We start from the raw sequence: 21,047 nt of genomic DNA on the forward strand, positions 1-21,047 counted from the left end.
ACCCAGAAACCTTCTCCAGTCCGGACTGAGTGGAGTCCTGCGGGGTGAAGCTGTGTGGTACCTTGTGAACACGATATCTCAAACACGCCTGAAGGGAATGTCCTTAATTTTGGCACAACGTCCACTTGGAATGATGAACTGATTCGTTTTTGGTGCTTAAAGGTCTCTTGCATCCATCTCATTCTTGTGAATGCGATATCTCAAGAACACTTTAAGGGAATTTCTTAAAATTTGGCACAAACGTCCACTTGGACGATTAGAATTTTGTGGTCAAATGTCAGAGTGACCTCATAAAACATGTTTTTGGCTGTAACTGAAGAATTCAGGTAAAAAATACATCAACTTGACATCACATTATATTCACATTATTATCCAAGGGCTGTTAAAATGTACTGTAAAACAGTTAATTCAAGTTAGAGCAATACATTTCCTGAAAACCAAAACAAACTACATTCAAAATGAAAATCACTGACACCTGGTGGACAAAGTCTAAAAGTGCATGTGGGTTAGAAACTTAGCAGCTACACTACAATGATCACATTAAACAAACAAACATACCAAAAGTACACAGAAGACATAATGGCGCATTAATGACCTTCAGTCATGACAGTGAAAACAAAATGCACCAAAGATTACAATATAAACCGCTCACTTTACAGAGTAAATAATAATGTAAGGCAGCAGCATTTTTCAGTGCGATGTCAGCAGGATTTCTACCCATGGTGTACCCTACGCCGCACCACCCCTTTCCCTCAATGGAAACGAAGCTTTTACTTACTTACTTAATAAACTGTGAAGACAATAAAGCCTCCACAACATAACAAAAGTCGTGTGTACGATTTATCGTTGCTTCATATGAGCAGATGAAATCTCAGCTAGCTCCTAGGCTAATCTATACAGTGTAAAATGCCATAGGCTTGTGCTAATAACGTTAGCATGTTGTATTTGTTTGGAAAATGTGTTTCGTGTAAGACAGTTGTTTTGTCAGTGAACCTTGTGAGTTGTAATTGAGCTGAATTTTGTAACGTTAGCTTTGGTAAATGTTGCTGTTGTCCCTGGCTTCATATGAGCAGAGGAAAAGTTTGCTAGCTGCTAGGCTAATTTATACAATGTAAAATGCCATAGGTTTGTGCTAAAAACATTAGCATGTTGTATTTGTGGGGAAAATGTGTCCAGATTAAGACAAGTGTTTGTCTGTGAGCTTTGTGAGTCAAAGTGAAGCCTATTTGTGCACTTGTGTATAAAATTGTTGCTATTAAGCCACGTTTAACTTTACAGCACTTCACAGAAATCCCACTGCTGACTAGTGTTTTGGAGGTGTAACTGCAGAGTGACAGACACACCACCACCTCACAGTGGCGGAGGCTACAAATTACGGCCTGCATAAAGCTGACACACAACTACAAATCAGACTTGAACACCAGCAATACAAAATAGCACTGTGAGGGGCAGACAGAAGGAGAAACTCAGGAGGTACAGAAGAGACGATGTACAGCTACTTAATTTCCACAGGATTAAGAATAACCGTAAATAAAAATAACTCATAGTTATAAAATTCACAAACACTCAACGGCAATTTAAAATGATAAATAATATTTACGATTATAGTTTAGGTCGTGGATCGGGAAAAGGGGGCCGGGGGGCCCACAGAGGCTGCTGGTGCACAGGGCCCAGGGTTCGGTGCTACGGCCCTGCCTGTCAGTAAACAAACTGCTGTTGACACCTGATGTGACTGTAAATAAAGTCATCCAGTCACACACAACACGCGCAGGTTATCATTGTAAAACATGATGAAACACAGTAACATAATTATCTCCAGGTAATACACCCCACCACCACCAACACACCGCCCCCCACGGTAGCTACGCAGTGACGTCACAGACAGAGAAGATGGCGGCTGTACTGAAGGCGGAAGGTAAAGGAGCTTTAACAGACTGTTTTCCCTTTAAACACCTGCTGTTCTCCGGTGTCCGCTCTTATTTAACCCGGGTTAATGTCTTTATGTAGCCAGACGTTAGTGTCCGCTGACTGGCTCGGCTCAGCTCGGTGTAACCCGGAGGGAGAGCCCTGCAGCTCGGCTTTAATCACTGCTGACAGGGACCTGCCGTTAGCCTATCCGGCTAGCCGAGTAGCTAACAGCCAAACATGAGAATGACTTATTAATTATTAGTTTATATCAGTCTGAACGGGTCGGGCTCTAACGGAAGTAACTGACGTGTTCAAACCTGCTGTCAGATTTTGTGATGGTGCGAAGCGGACACTCATGTAAACGTTAGCTTTAAAGTTAGCCAGCCGAGCATGCCGGGAGCAGCTGAGCTCCCGCAGCCGGGACAGAGGCTCCGTGAGGCCGCCACAGCAATCAGGCGAGTCTGCGGTCTGAGGCGGGCCTCCGGGAGTCGAGACAGAGATACACATCCGTGTGTGTGTGTGTGTGTGTGTGTGTGTGTGTTTAATGTTGTTACTGATGTTTATTATTCTCTCTCTCACACACACACACAGCAGGATGGAAAACTGCAAGTGTTATGTAACTCAACACACACACTGACACTCTGTCAGTTATGAACACACGCTCTCCACATTTAAAGTGGGTGCAAATTCAGCAGTTGCTAGGCAACAGGGAGCTATTGAAGGAGTGTGTGTGTGTGTGTGTCCTATTGATCAGACTGTTGACTCTGTGTGTGTGTGTGTGTGTGTGTGTGTGTGTGTGTGTGCGCAGCGGGGCAGTGTGGGCGGCCGTGTGTTGTGTGAGACTCATCCTGCATGGACTCGTCGCCATGAGCAACAAGGAGATGGTTTCCACGGAGACAGGTCAGTCCCAGCCATTCATCATCACTCACACCTGCACATGTCGACACCTCCAGCTCTGTTGCTATGGTAACCAGCTGCTGCTGGTGATGTCGTCTTTTTGCCTCAAGGTGATTGTCAGGCGTCAGGGCTGGGTACCTGTACTCCTCACCTGTATGTTAGTGACTGAATGAACTCGGTACTGAGTAGTATGGAAACGTCTCTGGTCAGTGGACACCTGGTCTGATCATGGACTGTCCCGAGTCATCAGACTTTCTGTTACAGCCGTCTCCAGTGCCACTGTCCTCTTGATGATTGGTCAGTTGATGGACGAGGAGAAATTTGTTGCTGAGTTCAAGAAATAACTCTCAATCCTTTCGTTATAAAGACAAAGGCCAAAAAGACGATATCATCAAGACTATATTATAGACTATATCCTACCTGAGGTAGTTGGGGTAACAGGAAATGTGTGTGTGATGCTCAGTCGCGGGGTGTTTCTGCCCTCACAAAATGCATCAGTGATGAATGTCTCAATTTTATTGCTAATTAGAAACAGAGTTGGCGAGATAGAAACTGGACAAGATAACATTCATGTAAACTAAATGAAAGAGAAATATATCGAACCGTTAACGTAGGAGATGATCAATACTAAGGTCTTTAGTCATTTGGACCCGGGGCCTGTTTAGTACTGAGTTTTGGTACGCATCCCTACTGCTACAGGAACTCTCTGTCTGATCCATCACAGTGTCACTGTGTGAGGATTCAACCCAAAGACTTCACCAGCAAAGACTCTGAGTGAATCACGACAGATCTCTGTGACTGACTCTGTGTTACATGTCTTCTCGTGGACATCACGCGGGTCACTGTTAGGATGTCTCAGTGTCATTTCAAACTTACTGATGAGTCTTCAAATAGACACGTAACACATGTCTAATGTAAATGTGTGTGTGTGTGTGTGTGTGTGTGTGTGTGTGTGTGTGTGTGTGCAGAAAACAAAGGACAGAGGAAGGTGTTTCTTCCTAACAAGCTGTTGGAGTGTCTCCCTCGTTTGTCCAGTCTGCCTAACGAACGCCTCAGGTGGAACACTAACGAGGTGAGTGACTCAGTGTGGCCTGATTCTCGGCACTCAATGCAATTAATGCTTCAGCGACAGGTTTCAGTCGTCACACCGCAGACCCTCTTTGCTTTTTTATAGTCTGAGTCTATTTCTGTCACCTTAAGTAGAGAGGAAGGGAGCGATCACACCAAGATGAAACGCTAGAAACGTGACGCCAGTAAAACCATTGTTTTCCTATGATTCAGCGCGTCTGACCAGCGTTCAAGCGTCTTTTTAGACGGGCGTTTTTCCGGCGTCTTTTTAGTCGCATATTTTTGTAGACACTTCTTTTTAGATGGGCGTTTTTAGACACTTGTAGATGCTGAAAAGTTAAATTATTTTCAACTTTTTGAGCGTCAGATGCCAGTAGCTAGTGCGCATTGGATAAAGGGCCGATCACACAGAAATGAGACGCTAGAGACGCAGACACTTCAAAGACGCTTGAAACGCTGGAAGTGCTTATTCAATGCACGCTAGCTACTGGCGTCTGACGCTCAAAAAGTTGAAAATATTTTAACTTTTCAGCGTCTACGCGCATCTAAAAAGAAGCGTCTACAAAAGCAGAAAGTCGTCACACCGAACACAGCTTTATAGCCTTGCTGTAGTGGTTATGTTAAGTCATGTGACCGTGGTGTAGTTTGTTTATAGCCTAGCGATAGCTTTTTACTTCTGCTGATTGAATTCAGACTTCAGTAAAGATAAAGTGGTGTTCAGCTGCGAAGATAATACCAAAGGCTTTTTGACGAGGGAACAAGGGTGATGCTACCTTCAGGGTCGGACGACAGAGAATTGTCAACCCTGCAACACTCTATTAGGCCCCGATCCGAATGCCACCAGTAAAAAAAAACACTTACTGCGCCTTTTTATTGTTGCCAGGCAACCATGCCATCACCCCCTTACCCTAACCTTGCCCTGCAATCAATCTACTGTTTATTTATTGTACTTACTACTTCCTGACATGTTGAGGCAGAGGGTACTGTCTGTAGCTCTGGTTGAGGGTGAGAGGCTGTCAGCAGATAAACAGAGATCTGTGTGGGTACATGAGACCCTAAAAAAGAGGCTGGATCATGGGGAGTACCACCAGTTGGTCCAGGAGCTTCTCCTCCATCATGGACGTTTCAAGTACTGCACTTATCTGCTTCCACGTCTGCTGTTTTCTATTGAGATGGTGCTAACTGTGGTTTGGAAAGTATCCAGCAACTGCTGCCACCAGTTTCTCCTCCATTGTTTACCAACTGTAAACCTCTACTAAATAATGTCTCTGTCTGTCTGTGTGTTTGTGCAGGAGATAGCTTCTTACCTGATATCATTTGACAGACATGATGAGTGGCTCTCCTGCAGCCTGAAAACCAGGTACTCCTCTCAGCGACTCTCACAGAGCTGCTCAGACGAAGCTGGTTCACACCTGATGACTCAGACCGCCCTGGTTGTTTTTCTCTTTCAGGCCAAAGAACGGCAGCATCATCCTGTACAACAGGAAGAAGGTGAAGTACAGGAAGGATGGATACTGCTGGAAGAAAAGGAAGGATGGAAAAACGACGAGAGAGGACCACATGAAGCTGAAGGTCCAGGGCATGGAGGTGTGCAGCACACTGCTCCCCCTGCAGGACACACTCTGTACCTGCACTAACAACTATGATATACAGTATAACTTAATTATTATTAGGGACCGGGCAGCTGTGAGGACCCTAATAAAATCATTTTGGTTACAAAAAGAAACACATTCATTAATTCACTGGAATTTCTCAATTGTGGGTCAGTCAGCCATTTTGAATTTACTTTTCATCTTTTGGGTGTTTTTGGCCATTTCGGACATCGTACTTTAACAAACTCCTCCATGAGATTCTGCTGGATTGACTTTGAATTTGGGTAGTAGCATCTAAAGACAAAGTTCCCACGGTCATGGAAAACCTGGAAAAGTCATGGATTTCGTAAAATACTTGTCATCGAATCTCGTTGATATATTAAGTGAAAGTCTTCAGTTGCAAACACACTTCTGACGTGACATGTTGTAATTAAGACAGACTGATGCTGCATATTAATATATGACTGTTCTTTTTTTAAACATAAACATGTCTGATAACGATCCCTGAGGTGTGCCTCATAAAGAGCTGTGACCCATGAGGGTTATGAATGGATGAATGCCGCTCACTTCTGCCTGTTGTGTGCTTGCAGTGCCTGTATGGTTGCTACGTCCATTCCTCCATCGTGCCAACATTCCACAGACGATGCTACTGGTTGCTGCAGGTCAACACACACTCACACACACACACACACACACACACTCTCTAATGTACATGAAACATCCTGAACTGAAGTGAGAGTCAGTCACTCATCAATACATCTGTGATATCTGTGACAGAACCCAGACATCGTGCTGGTCCACTACCTGAACGTGCCGTCCCTGGAGGATTCTGGGAAATGCAGTCCGCTGCTGTGTGCGGTGGCCGACCGCCACGACAGCGTGAGGTGGAGCCGAGACGACCTGCTGAACCAGCTGAAGCCCATGTGTACGTAACAAATACATGTACTTCATCTACATGTGCTGTCAGGGTATCGACCCGGTGGTGTTCACGCGCAGTGCTTGTGTCTCAGTTCACAGTATGAAGTGTTCAGTGGGATCAGGTGATTTCAGTATTGAAGAGTTGGTTCAACACATTCTGGACCGGCAGAGAACCAAACCACAGCCGCGCACACACGCCTGCCTCTGTAACGCCGCCCAGGGTAATGCATCTCTGTGACATCACTGTGTGACATCACTGTAAGGTAAGCTAACCTGCCTGATGCTGTGTGTCTGTGCAGTATCTTCAGGAGTGAACATTCCCCACCGATGTAACAGCACCAAGCATCGCATCATCTCCCCCAAACTGCCTCCCTCCTCCTGCAGACCCTCCCCATCCCCCCTCTCATCTGAGGCGGGGGAGGCAGGGCGAGGAGGGGGAGGAGGAGGAGGAGGAGGAGGAGAAGCCAAACTGCCCCACCTCCAGGCTCAGAGCAGCCCCGTCTCCTCTCCCTGCCCCTCGTCCACGTAAGTCACTCACACAGGAAGCTGCGATTCAGAGATGTACAGGAGCCCAGAGGGGACAAGTGAACGTCTCATAGTACAGTTACTGTATTGTGTGTACTGTGTGTGTGTGTGTGTGTAAGTACACACTGGATGTGTTTTGTGTTGTAGTGCGACCTCGTCGCCTCCTCAGCCGCACAGAGCCACCATCACCATGGGTAACCACGGCAATGGCTTTTATGGTGACCACCGCGGCAACCTGACGACGGTGGCGCTGCCCCAGAACGCTGTGCTCGTCATGGCAACAACTACCAGCATCGCAGGAAGAGGGGGGCAGGGGGGAGGAGGGGGAGGCGGTGAGGAGGCGGGGCCAGGCAGGAGCCTGTCGCTCACCCACTCTGGACAGTTACTGCTCTCCCCCGCTCTCTCCGCTCCTACCGGCGGGCCCGCCTCCCCTTCTCCTCCCTCCTCCTCTTCCCCCGTTCCCCCCTCCCTCCCCCCTCCTCCCGTCCAGGCGCCGGGGGTGGCCACCCTCTCCCTCACCCTCCTCCCTTCACCTGTCATCGGAGGCCTGCTCCTCACCCCCTCCTCCTCAAACACCTCCTCCTCCTCCCTCCGTTCGCCGCCTCCTCCTGCTGCCACCTCTCCTCCCTCTCCCCCTTCCACCCCCTCACCGCCCCCAGCTCCCCCCTCCCTCCCCCCTGCCTTTGACCCTGACTCCTTCCTCAACTCCCCCAAACAGGGTCAGACATACGGTGGCCCACCTCCTCCCTCCTCCTCCACCCCATCCCCTGCTCTCTGCTCCTCCTCATCCCCCCTCTCTCCCCCCTCCCTCGCTCTCTCACTGTCCCCCACCTCCACCCCTCCCTCCTCTGTATCCCCTCCCTCCTCCCTCTCCTCCCTCTCCTCCTCTTCCTCCTCCTCTGAGGCAGACAGGAGAGACTCAGCTCTCCCCCTCTCCTCCTCCTCTTCCTCCTCCTCCTCCCCGCCCTCGTCCTCCCTTCCCCCCTCCCTCTCTCTCTCCTTGTCTCCCACCTCCTCTGTGGCTCCGCCCCTCCTACCCCTCTGCCTGGAGCTGGGAGCGCTTGGGGAATCGGAGGGGGGGAGGCAGGAAGAGGAGGGGAGGAAAGATGAGGAAGAGGTGAAGGATAGGAGAGACGACGACGACGATGATGATGAAGGCAGCGCTCCTCCCACTAAGCTGGCTCTGCTGCAGGTGAGTCTGTAAACAAACTGAGGGACTACTTACCTCAGTGAGAACTCATATTCATCCGCCCCGTCTCTCCTTTTTTTTTTTCTCTGTGATTCAGACAAGCCACGCTTCCTCCTGCTCGTCTCCACGGCAACAGACAGGAAGTAGCACCGCTTCACTGCTCCTGGTTTGCCAGGACTCAGCGAGCCAACCCACCCAGCTGGCCAATGAGACGCAGCGACAGGCCACCGGACAGCTGCCGTTGGTCCTGGAGCAGCCCTACAATCACCTGCCTGCACCTGATGCTGACTCCACCTCTGCCGCTGTCGCCATGGATACAACTCATCTGGCGACGCCCCCAGTCCAGGTAAAGGAGGAGAGCAGGCGGGGCTACGACTCAGAGGACACCTGCATGGACACACAGCTGGAGGAGGAAGCGGAGCCCTGCGAGCGAGGAGGGGAGGAGCTGGACATCTCCTTCGACAGCCAGTTTCCTGATCTCATCTCTGACCTCATCACCGAGGAGGCCAATCCCGTTGCAGCTCATCCCGCTGCCGCTGCGCCGAACCCGGCCGTGTTCCCGGCGGGGGTCCGCTACATGGTGCCCCCCCAGCCCTCCCCCTCCTCGTCCTTCCTCCCCTTCCCTCACCCACTGCCCTCCTCCTCCTCCACCCGCCTCGCCTCCATCACAGACTTCTCCCCTGAGTGGTCCTACCCCGAGGTAATTAATAATCAATACCAATCAGTTATTTATCAATCAATCATTGCAAACAGTTAATCTATTATCAATGAGTAATCACTATTGACAACTCATCAGTTATCAAGCAATAATCAGTACCAGTCAATTAAAAATATATCTGTAAGTAATTATCAAGCAGTAATCAGTATTAATATCAACCAAGTAATAAACAGTACTGATAATCATAAATCACTTATCAATGTCAGTAATGAAGTATCAAACAATAACCAGCACCAATCATTATTCAAGTAGTAATCAATACCAATAATCAATTATCAATCAATAATAAATACCAATCAATCCATAACTAATCCATATCAATTATTTACAGTCAATAATCAATTAATGAACAGTACTGAAAATCAATCTTAAATCACTTATCATTATCATTAATCAATTATCAAACAATATTCAGTAGTAATGATCAATCAATTTCTGATCAGTAATCAATACGAATAATCAGTTATCAAGAAATAATAAATACCCATCAATCTATAATTAATCCATATTAATTACTCACAGTCAATCAGTCAGTAAACAATACTTATAATTGATCATAATCAGTAAATTATAAATAGATACCAATAATTAGTTATTGATAATGAGGTTAATAATGAGATCAGCATCTTTAACCTGTTAATCAGTGATGATTACACTCTTGAGTTTTTCAGGTACATGTTGTAGTTCTTACCGCATTCCATTTCTTTTACAGATTCAGATTATTGATACAAATCTAATCAATAATTAATAACGATGTGTTATTAAAGATTAAATGAAGTTATTAAGCTGAGTACTTTGTTCTCAGGGTTATTTATGAACCTGAGGTCAGACTAAATGACTCAGTGATGAACATCAGAGACAGTGAAGGGTTAATAAAGGTGGCGAGCGCTGAGCGAAGTCAAAGTGACACCTGTCAGGAGTTACACGTTAAAAACATTCAAAGAATAAAAAGACTCACATTTAGTGTGAAATCCACTGATGTGAAGAGGCTCGAACTGCAGTCAGTCAGTGTGAGGTGTTCCTCTAACTGTCCACACGGGGGCAGCAGAGTCCTTCCTGCCCTTCAGTACGATACAATACCTGATCACTATCTTCACCACAACTGTTGTCACATTACTGATATGTTTAACTTTGATACATCACCTTGAAAAATATCAGTATCTGATACCAGGAGGAAAAATTGACGTAGAGGGGATACAATGTTAAAGGTTCATTAAAAGATAAATATAGCGAGGCTATAACATGATGATGATGATGATGATGATGGTGACCTGGTTATTAGCACAGAACAGCAGAACGTCTGAAGGAAACATTAACAATCAAACATACCTACATTAATTTTTGTTTTGATTTTACACTTGCTAAGGCAAGTGTAAAATCAAAGTTGCAACAAAGTTCCTTTGAATTCAACTGATTTAAACTGTTAACAGAAGGTCAGTGAGAGAAGGTGAGGGCTATGTAGAGTAAGTTAGAGGAGTTTTATCTTCTTGAGTTCTATCCTCTCAGGTTTTATCTACTAGAGAGCTATCTTCTTGAGTTTTATCTTTTGGAGTTCTATCCTCTTACGCTTTATCTTCTTGAGTTCTATCCTCTCAAGTTTTATCTAGTAGAGTTCTATCTTCTTGAGTTTTATCTTCTGGAGTTCTATCCTCTGGAGTTCTATCTTCTTGAGTTTTATCTTCTGGAGTTGTATCCTCTTGAGTTCTGTCTTCTTGCGTTCTGTTTTCTTGAGTTCTATCCTAAGTTACGTCAACTGGAGTTATATCCTCTTGACTTCTATTCTCTTGAGTTCTATCTTCTTGGGTCCTATTTTCTTGAGTTCTATCCTAAGTTTTGTCAACTGGAGTTCTGTCCTCTTGACTTCTTTTCTCTTGAGTTCTATCTTCTTGGGTCCTATTTTCTTGAGTTCTATCCTCTTGATCTCTGTCTTCTGGAGTTCTTTCTTGTTGAGTTCTAGCCTCTTCAGTTCCATCTACTAGAGTTCTGCCTTCTTTAGTTCTATCTACTGGGGTTCTATCTTCTTGGGCTCTATTTTCTTGAGTTCTGTCCTCTCGAGTTCTGTCCTCTCGAGTTCTGTCTTCTTGGGTTCTATATTCTTGGGTTCTATTTTCCTGAGTTCTATCCTCTTGATCTCTGTATTCTGTAGTTCTTTCTTGTTGAGTTCTAGCCTCTTGAGTTCTATCTTCTTGGGTTCTATTTTCTTGAGTTCTATCCTCTTGAGTTCTATCTTCTTGGGTTCTATTCTCTTGACTTCTTTCTTGTTGTCTTCTAGAGTTCTTTCTTGTTGAGTTCTATCCTCATGAGTTCTATCTACCAGAGTTCTATCTACTAGCGGTCTATTCTCTTGAGTTCTCTCTTGTTGAATTCTATCTTCTGGAGTTCTTTCTTGATGAGTTCTATCCTCTTAAGGTCTGTCTACTAGAGCTCTATCCTGCGTTCTGTCTTCTTGGGTTTTATTCTCTTGTGTGTCTGTGTGTCTGTGTGTGTGTGTGTGTGTGTGTTAGGGAGGTGTTAAAGTATTGATCACAGGCCCGTGGAGCGAGCTGTCAGGTCGATACTCCTGTGTCTTCGATCAGAGCACTGTCCCCGCCTCGCTGATTCAACCTGGAGTCCTGCGCTGCTACTGTCCAGGTACACACACACACACACACACACACACACACACACACATCATGAGGTTATTGATTTGTGATAGTTCAATAAAACATAAATACATTTAATTATTTTTTGCTTTGGTGCATCGTTTGTTTTTGTGATGGCGATGAAAGATTCAGACAGACTGATGGACTGTGTCTCTGTTCCAGCCCATGAGGCCGGTCTGGTGTGTCTGCAGGTTCTGGAGTCCGGAGGTTCTGTTTCCTCTTCAGTTCTGTTTGAGTATCGAGCGAGGAACGCCAGCTCTCTGCCCAGCTCGCAGCTCGACTGGCTCTCATTGGACGGTCAGATCCAACTCCTCCACCTGTGACACCACCACAAACACAACCGCTTAACACAAACACCACAGTGACTTCATTAACTTTCCTTCACTTGTCTCTACATCCATGGGAACACTGCAGATATCATTCAGCACACTGAACTGTGTCTTTGAAAATCACTGCTTCAAAAGTCTTTTTACCATATTTATTACATCATAATTCCCTCTCTAATATCTGTTTCATGTTGCTGTGAAAACGTCGACACATTTTCCATAACATTACATTGAACACATCACGATAACATTTTAATTTACCTTCATCCAACACTCATTTTACTGAATAAAGCGTGAAAGCATCATAATGTGACTCAGTGTAGCCTCCGTCAGCTGTTAGCTCCACCGTCTGCTAACAGCTAATATTAACTAGGCGCTGACAGCCAACTAGCTGCTAACAGTTAAGAGCTAACATTGACTAGCTGCTAACAAATGACAGTATCTAGTAGCTTACATTAACCATTTGCTAACAGCTAATGTTAACTAGCTACTTACATTTAAAAGCTGGCAGCTAATGTTAATAGCTTCCAACAGTTAACAGCTAAAATTAACCAGCTATTAACAGCTAATGGTAACTAGCTTCTAACAGCTCAAGGTAACTAACAGCTTTTGTTAACTAGCTGCTAACAGTTAACATTTACTAGCTGCTAACTGTTACTAAAAGTCACTAGCTTTTACCAGTTAACAGCTAACATTAAGTAGCTGTAAACGACTAACATTTACTAGCTGCTAACTGTTAACAGCTAACAGTAACTAGCTTTTACCAGTTAACAGCTAACATTAAGTAGCTGTAAACGACTAACATTTACTAGCTGCTAACTGTTAACAGCTAACAGTAACTAGCTTTTACCAGTTAACAGCTAACATTAAGTAGCTGTACACGGCTAACAGTAACTAACTTTTATCAGTTAACAGCTAACATTAAGTAGCTGTAAACAGCTAACAGAAACTAGCTTTTACCAGTTAACAGCTAACATCAAGTAGCTGTACACGGCTAACAGTAACTAACTTTTATCAGTTAACAGCTAACATTAAGTAGCTGTAAACGGCTAACATTTACTAGCTGCTAACTGTTAACAGCTAACAGTAACTAGCTTTTACCAGTTAACAGCAAACATTAACAAGCTGCTCACAGCTAACAGCTAAAGTTAACTAGCTGCTATCAGCTAACGTTAACTAGCTCTCCTCCTGCTGATGTCACAGATTTGTTGTGCTCAATGTAACATTATCAGGGAAACAACAGGCTGCATCATCTGATGCAACAATAGGGAGATTACTGAGTCCTTTTGTCCTGATGGCGTCTCATCAGGACACTGTTAGTCTGAAGTCCTGTCTTTTAGCCTGAGACACAACAGAAAAACAGAGCACTGACATTGGTGATGTCATCTGATTTGCTGGTAGGTTGAAGGAAAATATCGGCTGATAGATTGTTGCATTTCTAGTTTGCAGCCTTCAGGGGGCGCTACAGAGGCTTTAATCAGAATTATTACTGATAAGCTTATCAGACTATTGATTACTCGGTGATTCACTTATTAGGTTTTAATATTTACTCAGGTGAGATGGGGACAATAGGGTGCTGCAGGAATTAGTCCTAAAACCTGGAAAATTAATTAGCATGTTAGCACTTCCTGTCCACTCGTTTTGAAGTCAGTATGTTTTTGTTTAGATGTGTAAAATAAGGTCTTTTGTTAACACAAGCTGAAGAGAGATTAATGTTTTATTTTATGACATAAAACACATCAGTAAATACCCCACTGTGAATTTAGAAACTTTTATGTGTCTTAAAAAAGACGATTGCTAACAAGTGGCTAATTGAGACGACAGAATGTAGAACATTGGATTGTGTAGTTGATTTGTTAACTGTCTAGCTAATGTCAAACTGTCTCCCTGTTTCCCTTTTTGACGGATGAATGCAGACTATTGCTGTCTGTAGGTGAGGAGGGTTATTTCTTCTCACGCAGGTGCAGAACCTACGTGCCGGTTGGTCATTGGCTGTAGTCTTTGTGGTGTGTTCATGTGCAACTTTTGGCCTCAGACATGTTGACATGAAGTGACGCAGCAGGGAGCCGTTAGAGACGGTGCTGCAGAAGTTTCCTGAGAATCATCATGTTCTTAAGTTTCCTTCAGTTGGTAGTTGTCTGTATGTCTATGAGACACTTTGACTACATGGAGACACAGAGACTGATAAATGTCCTGTGAGGACGGACACACAACATGGTGTGTGTGTGTGTGTGTGTGTGTGTGTGTGTGTGTTAGTGGACTGTCTGTCCTCCACTTTATCCCTTTTTGTCTCTCTGTCTGCCTGCTGTCTCTGCTCTGTGTCTGTCAGTGTGTGTGTGTGTGTGTGTGTGTGTGTGTCCGTCCCTGTCTGTGATTGATGTGCTGGAGCTGTTTTCCACTGTCATCACCTGGAAACACTTTCACAGTCATCAGCTGCTATTTCTGACTCTCCCCGTTGATTGACAGGCACACTAACCAATCAGATTTAGTCTCTTCCTCCCTCCCTCACAGTGGGTTTCCCACCATGCCTTGCTGCTCTGCCTCTCCCTCTCTCTTTTTAACTTGTTGATCCTTGCACGCTCACTCAGTCTGCTCACTGTGCGTGTGTTAAATCTCAGCCTGCGTTGTGTCTCTCGTCAGCTCGTCGTCACTGTCACATTTTAAGATCGAGTGTGTGTTAACTTATCCTGTGACAGACACACACATACACGCACACACACATAGACAGAGAGAATAAGAAGAAGGAGGCATGATTTTTTGGACAGACAGACAGAAGATGGACGTAGGACAGAGACAGGATGGTGTCGGTAGGACCAGACTCTGTGTGTGTGTTTCTGTAGGGGTTGTCAAGGTTACACAGCTGCTCAGTAACACAGCAACCACCTACAGTTAAGGTAATAGTAATTATGATAATGATGACCGATGGTGGGAACCTGACAAACAAATGAGAAGTGAGTTAAATTTTCAGAAATACTTTGTTACCTTTACTGTTACAGATGTGATTGTTTAGTGTCCACTTTATTAGGTACACCTGTGCAGTCTGCTGCTGGTCTACCTTTCTGATGTCTGTAATTTATTGAGTCTGACAACCATTATGAGCTTTATGCAGAGATGTTAGATTGTGCAGGTGTACCTAATAAAGCGACCACTGAGTACATTTAACTTTGTACAGTCGCTGTCGGTCTCTTTAAACTGATGCGAAGATTCACACAATTCAAGCAGTTTGTCACGAGTATGATGCAAAAACGTGCAAAATGTTTTGGACCAAAATCCGTGCTCAATGTTTAAAGGCCTTAAAATGAATTAGATAATCTTAAATTTGAATTTCAGGTCTTAATTTACAGTAGGGTGAGAATCTCCAGGCACCTCACTCTTTGATTATGATTCAGAGGGCAAAGACTCAATGATAAGATGATTATTGATGCATCAAAATTTTTGATTTCAGTACATGATTTATTTTTCTTACTGTGTGACTACTTGAGACTGTTAAAACATAGCATACTGTATTTGTAGTGGTCCAAAATTATATAACTAGATTAATTTACTTGCATACAATGTAGCTGTTGTTCAGGTACCTTTTCCCTTCGACCTTATATTCACAATACTTTCATACTGTGACGTTCAAACCAGTCAGATTGTTTCCACCTGTGGTTGCCCACACTAATCTGTAGTGTACATTTGTAAATCGATGCCAAATCATCTGTATTGCAGTGCATCTAAGAATCGATTATTTCATCGACCCCTAATTTACACCAACATTTTATTTAATTGGATTTATCCATCTTTTAATTTCTTTTTTTCAAAACGAGTGGGACCATGTTTAACAACAGCATAACTACAACACCTTTTTGAAAATCCTTTTTGACCTAAACTCAATTGAATCCAGTCCAGAGATATTTAATGTTCAAACCAAGAAACTTAATTGTTTTTGTGCCCTTATTCTGCAGCAGGTTATGATAAAGTTGGGACAGGAGAAACAGCAGACTGGGAAAGTTATGGAATGTTAAAAAACACCAGTTTGGAAGAGTCCACAGGTAAACAGGTGAACTGGTAACAGGTGATACTGTCATTGATAGGTATGAATGGATCGTCTTTGAAAGGCTCGACTGTTCACAAGCAAGGACAGTCACTTCGTAAAAAACTTTAAGGACAAACAGTCCAACAGTTTAAGAACAATGTTTCTCATTTAGTGATTTAACATCTACATCCCATATTATCATCAAAAGATTCAGAGAATCTGTAGAAATCTCTGCATGTAAGGGACAAGGCTGATTGTCTGTGACCTTTGACCCCTCAGACTGCACAATGTTAAAAACCAACATGACTGGATAAAGGATATTACTACATGGGCTCTGGAACACTTTGGAAAACCACTGTCAGTAAACACATCGCCCACGTCTCTGGGCCCAGGCTCATCTGAGATGGACCAACAGACAGTGGTCTAACCCGTCCATCATGGACGTTGTGTCCTCCAGGACCAGCATCTGTGATGGGGTGGAGGTGCATCATGGGTAACTTCCTATCTGTGTTGGGATGGAGGTGCATTATGGGTGACTTCCTATCTGTGATGGGATGGAAAGGCATCATGGGTAGCTCCCTATCTGTGACAGGATAGAAGGCTATCATGGGTAACTTCCTATCTGTGACAGGATAGAAGGGTATCATGGGTAACTTCCTATCTGTGACGGGATAGAAGGGTATCATGGGTAACTTCCTCTCTGTGACGGGATAGAAGGGTATCATGGGTAACTTCCTCTCTGTGACGGGATAGAAGGGTATCATGGGTAACTTCCTATCTGTGACGGGATAGGGGGTATCATGGGTAACTTCCTATCTGTGACGGGATAGGGGGGTATCATGGGTAACTTCCTATCTGTGACGAGATGGGGGGGTATCATGGGTAACTTCCTATCTGTGACGAGATGGGGGGGTATCATGGGTAACTTCCTATCTGTGACGGGATGGGGGGGTATCATGGGTAACTTCCTATCTGTGACGGGATGGGGGGGTATCATGGGTAACTTCCTATCTGTGACGAGATGGGGGGTATCATGGGTAACTTCCTATCTGTGACGAGATGGGGGGCATCATGTGTAACTTCCTATCTGTGATGGGATGGGGGGGGTATCATGGGTAACTTCCTATCTGCGACGGGATGGAAGGGTATCATGGGTAACTTCCTATCTGTGACGGGATGGAAGGGTATCATGGGTAACTTCCTATCTGTGACGGGATGGGGGGGAATCATGGGTAACTTCCTATCTGTGACGGGATGGGGGGTATCATGGGTAACTTCCTATCTGTGACGGGATGGGGGGTATCATGGGTAACTTCCTATCTGCGACGGGATGGAAGGGTATCATGGGTAACTTCCTATCTGTGACGGGATGGAAGGGTATCATGGGTAACTTCCTATCTGTGACGGGATGGGGGGTATCATGGGTAACTTCCTATCTGTGACGGGATGGGGGGTATCATGGGTAACTTCCTATCTGTGACGAGATGGGGGGTATCATGGGTAACTTCCTAGCTGTGACGGGATGGAAGGGTATCATGGGTAACTTCCTATCTGTGATGGGATGGAAGGGTATCATGGGTAACTTCCTATCTGTGATGGGATGGGGGTGCATCATGTGTAACTTCCTATCTGTGACGAGATGGGGGGTATCATGGGTAACTTCCTATCTGTGACGGGATGGAAGGGTATCATGGGTAACTTCCTATCTGTGATGGGATGGGGGTGCATCATGTGTAACTTCCTATCTGTGACGGGATGGGGGGTATCATGGGTAACTTGACGTCTGTGAAGGCACCATGAAAGCTGATAGGTACATACAGGTTTTGGAGCAACATATGCTGCCATCCAGACGACGCCTTTTCCAGGGACATCCCTTCACATTCCAGCGAGACAATGAGACACATTGTGACGTGTTCCAACAGCGTGGCTCCATAGTAACAGAGGGCAGGTACCAGACTGACCTGCCTGCCGTCCACACCTGTCTCCGCTGAATATGTGTGGGACATGATGAAGCGTTGACGCCAGAGAGGTGCATCATGGGACTGTTAAGACACTGAAGTCGGATATCAAGCAAGAAAAACTGTCCTCAGTTCCCAAACACTTTGAGTGTTGTTGAAAGAAAAGGTGATGTTACACAGCCGTAAACATGCTCCTATCCCAACTTTAGAGCAACCTGCTGCAGAATGAGTGTAGATTTACAAAAAGAATTAAGTTCATCAGTTTGAACAATAAATATCTCAGACTGTATGTGACTGAACATAGATAGTTACGTTTTGCACAGTGTCCAGACTGTTTGAGAGTTGAGTTGTATATCAAAACATTGTTGACAAATTGTCACACAACTCATCCAGTATAATCTGAGTCTCATTTATCCAGCTGTATGCTCAGTACTTCACACAAAACCATTAATTTAACATTATGGAACAAAGGAGCTGACATGTTCCACTTTTACTTCATCAAGAATTTTCTACTTTCTGGATTCTTCATTCACCACTGAGACGCCAGAGAAAAACAGAGTGATGATTTAAACGTAACACGTGGTGAGTAACCAACAGACAAATGGTAATTTGGCAGATAAAATATTCCTTTAATCAGTCACAATCCACCTCTGCTGTTGTTCTGTATGGTCGAAACGCGTTTCAGTAATAATTGCAAACTACTGCACTAGAAACTGCAGCACAAAACACAACAGTTTAAGTGTCAGGTTCTTCATTGTCACATGTAGAAGAAGAAAATCATGCAAAAAAATCAGGACCTATTGTTACATCATTAATCGTTGGATAAATCAACATTGTTTCCCATAATAACATAAGTTAGTATCATGGATCACATTGGCTGATTAAGTTCCTTCGCACGCTAGGTAACTGACATAGCCACTCTGATAGCATTTTTGCTAGCACTAATGTTAGTGAGCAGGCAAGCTAAGGTTAGCCAGCTAGCTGTAACTGAGCTGCGCTGAAGTGATCTGGTGTCGTTTGCTTCATAACATTAGCTGATAAAGTAACTTGCAAACAGCAAGCTAGCTAATTTACCAGTCAGATCAGCCCTGGAGTCTGAATGAATTAAATGACGTTAATCACCCAAAACAGTATTTTGCTATGTTAGCTAGCAATTCATCCAAGTTGGCAAGCAACAGAACTTAAGATTTGGGGCACTGAATTTGATGGATTTACTGTTTATCAAACAACAAATAAGACACAAATTAGGTAGCTAACACAGCCCATGGACCTTCCTTCCCACTGCTGGGATACTACTTCCCTGGGTGGAGAGTAGATGGCAGGTCAGACCTTAGCCGCTGTAGTAACTCAAATTCTGTCAGCACAAACCCCAGCCTCGGGGTTCACAGTGGGGTCTAAGCCATGTTACAGCAGCAACAGAAAGTTTGCTGATCTGGTAGGGACTCAGATCAGATCAGACCCCCAGCGCTTGGTCCTGTTCTGGTTGAATTTAGGTAGCTACAGCTTGTGTTGCACACTGTTAGCACCGTAGCAGACCTGACGATAAGGCATTCCTGCCTCTGATTTTGCTAAATGTGTAAATGTTTTCTTCCAACTGCAGACTGATCAGTGATCAGTCAGTGACTCAACAGTATTTTCTACAGTATTGATCGTAAACTGAATCTCTGTCAGTTTTTGTGTCGATCAAACCAAACAGAGAATCTGTAAACACGAACGTTAAAAAAAATATAAGCAGTGAATCAATTGTGTGTGTGTGTGTGTGTGTGTGTGTGTGTACAGGTCACAGTGTATCATTCTGTATTAGTTTATATATAGTTGCTGAAATGGAAACTATCTCGACTGACTTCAATCATCCTGCCGCCTGGCACCGTGTGTGTGTGTGTTATTTAAGAGAGGAGTTTCCATTTGCCTCCTGGTTAGAGCTGTCGACACACACACATCAGTTCAGGTCATTATTATTATAATTAGAGCTTGGTATCTTTAAAAAACTACAATACCAGTACCCTTAAAGTGATACTGATACTAACACAGTACTTTGTTCAGTACCCATCAGTGCAGTGTATCCATACTTTAAGATAATTGAACGTTTAGGTGGCATTTTGGCTTGCTGATCTGTCAACTCTGTCAGCACACCGACACACAGACTGTAGGGGTTGTAGCTGCTGCTGCAGGAGTGTGAGCTCTGCACAGTGGACAGTTGTGAGAGTCTGCCCTGCTGCACTAGTACAGTGACAGAGCTAACTGTTAGCATCACATGGCTAAGATTATCTCACCCTTGTAAATGGGTTCAATGACAGAGTTGAGCTGTTTCTTTGTCAGTGTGTGTTTGTTGGGATTGTTTAATGGCTCCGTGTTGGATGTTAGCTGCTGCTGCTGAGTTAGCTCATGCTAACCGAGCAAACATTGAACTGAGCAGCTCTTGAGACGACAGCAGCAAAAAGGATCAAATGCAGGTATTATTTGACCGGAGATGTTTTGATTCTACTTGTTCCTGGTTTATTTTAGTTGATACCATAAAAGTATTAAGTACAGATATCCAGTCCTTGTTATAACACAGGTAGATGTGCAGCTGAAATGAGCAACGCAATGTCATACAGATTGTTTTGGCTCCAAACTAAAGTTAAAAAATAATTCCTGCTCCAGACAACAATAAGTTCCCTCTGAGGAAAGCACTCTGCAGGATTCCCAAACTGTCAGTTCCACAGCCTCTAATGCACCCACCTATGACAATGTGTTCCTTCTTCTCCCACCCTGCACTGTGTACCCTGCGTACCATGGTTGCATCCAGGCAGCCTGTCCACAAAAAAGCCATAAGTGTGTTTGGCATGCACCTGACACCTGACTGTGACCTGGACTCTCTGTGAGCACAAGAGGACACTGTGTTTCCACTTTATTACCGTCTGATGGGATCAGTATTATCAACCATGGGTACCCCTCGAACTGAGACTGGTTTAAGCTTAAGGTTTCGTACACATGCTGAGTTTTTTGTGCCCTCAAATTCATTGTTTTCAACGTAGATGCACGGCAGGCACGCTCAAACACCAGAGCATCGCCGTCGCGGTGTGCATGCTTTCCCTAGTGGCTATTTTTCAGAGAGGGACAGCTGCGCCCTGAGATAAACAGAGTTCAGCTTTTGGAACGAAGCAGCGCACACCGTGTGTCATGTGACGAGGACCAACTAATCACAGCCGACAGATATATTTCCTTCTTCAGTAAATATCAGTCTGTGATAAATATAGAGAAGTTGATCGTTTTAGTGCAGAGCTGTCAGAGCTTTAATTGTGTCCC

General features: G+C 44.5%; 1 protein-coding gene across 2 annotated transcripts in view; it reads left to right on the plus strand.

The window, feature by feature from the left end:
• Positions 1-1,876: 1,876 nt before the first annotated feature.
• camta2 (calmodulin binding transcription activator 2) overlaps positions 1,877-21,047 on the plus strand; it is a 30,014-nt gene continuing 10,843 nt past the window's right edge. For both annotated transcript variants that reach the window (XM_049568223.1, XM_049568224.1), the window contains exons 1-13: positions 1,877-1,915; positions 2,717-2,808; positions 3,774-3,877; positions 5,166-5,233; positions 5,325-5,460; positions 6,056-6,127; positions 6,243-6,390; positions 6,476-6,604; positions 6,683-6,908; positions 7,056-8,100; positions 8,195-8,797; positions 11,320-11,446; positions 11,620-11,754. In XM_049568223.1, the coding sequence (XP_049424180.1) occupies positions 2,775-2,808; positions 3,774-3,877; positions 5,166-5,233; positions 5,325-5,460; positions 6,056-6,127; positions 6,243-6,390; positions 6,476-6,604; positions 6,683-6,908; positions 7,056-8,100; positions 8,195-8,797; positions 11,320-11,446; positions 11,620-11,754 (2,827 nt within the window). In that variant the 5' untranslated portion in view covers positions 1,877-1,915; positions 2,717-2,774. The remainder of the gene's footprint in view (positions 1,916-2,716; positions 2,809-3,773; positions 3,878-5,165; positions 5,234-5,324; positions 5,461-6,055; positions 6,128-6,242; positions 6,391-6,475; positions 6,605-6,682; positions 6,909-7,055; positions 8,101-8,194; positions 8,798-11,319; positions 11,447-11,619; positions 11,755-21,047) is intronic.

Source organism: Epinephelus fuscoguttatus, linkage group LG23, assembly GCF_011397635.1.
Source record: "Epinephelus fuscoguttatus linkage group LG23, E.fuscoguttatus.final_Chr_v1".
Lineage (NCBI taxonomy): Eukaryota > Metazoa > Chordata > Actinopteri > Perciformes > Serranidae > Epinephelus > Epinephelus fuscoguttatus.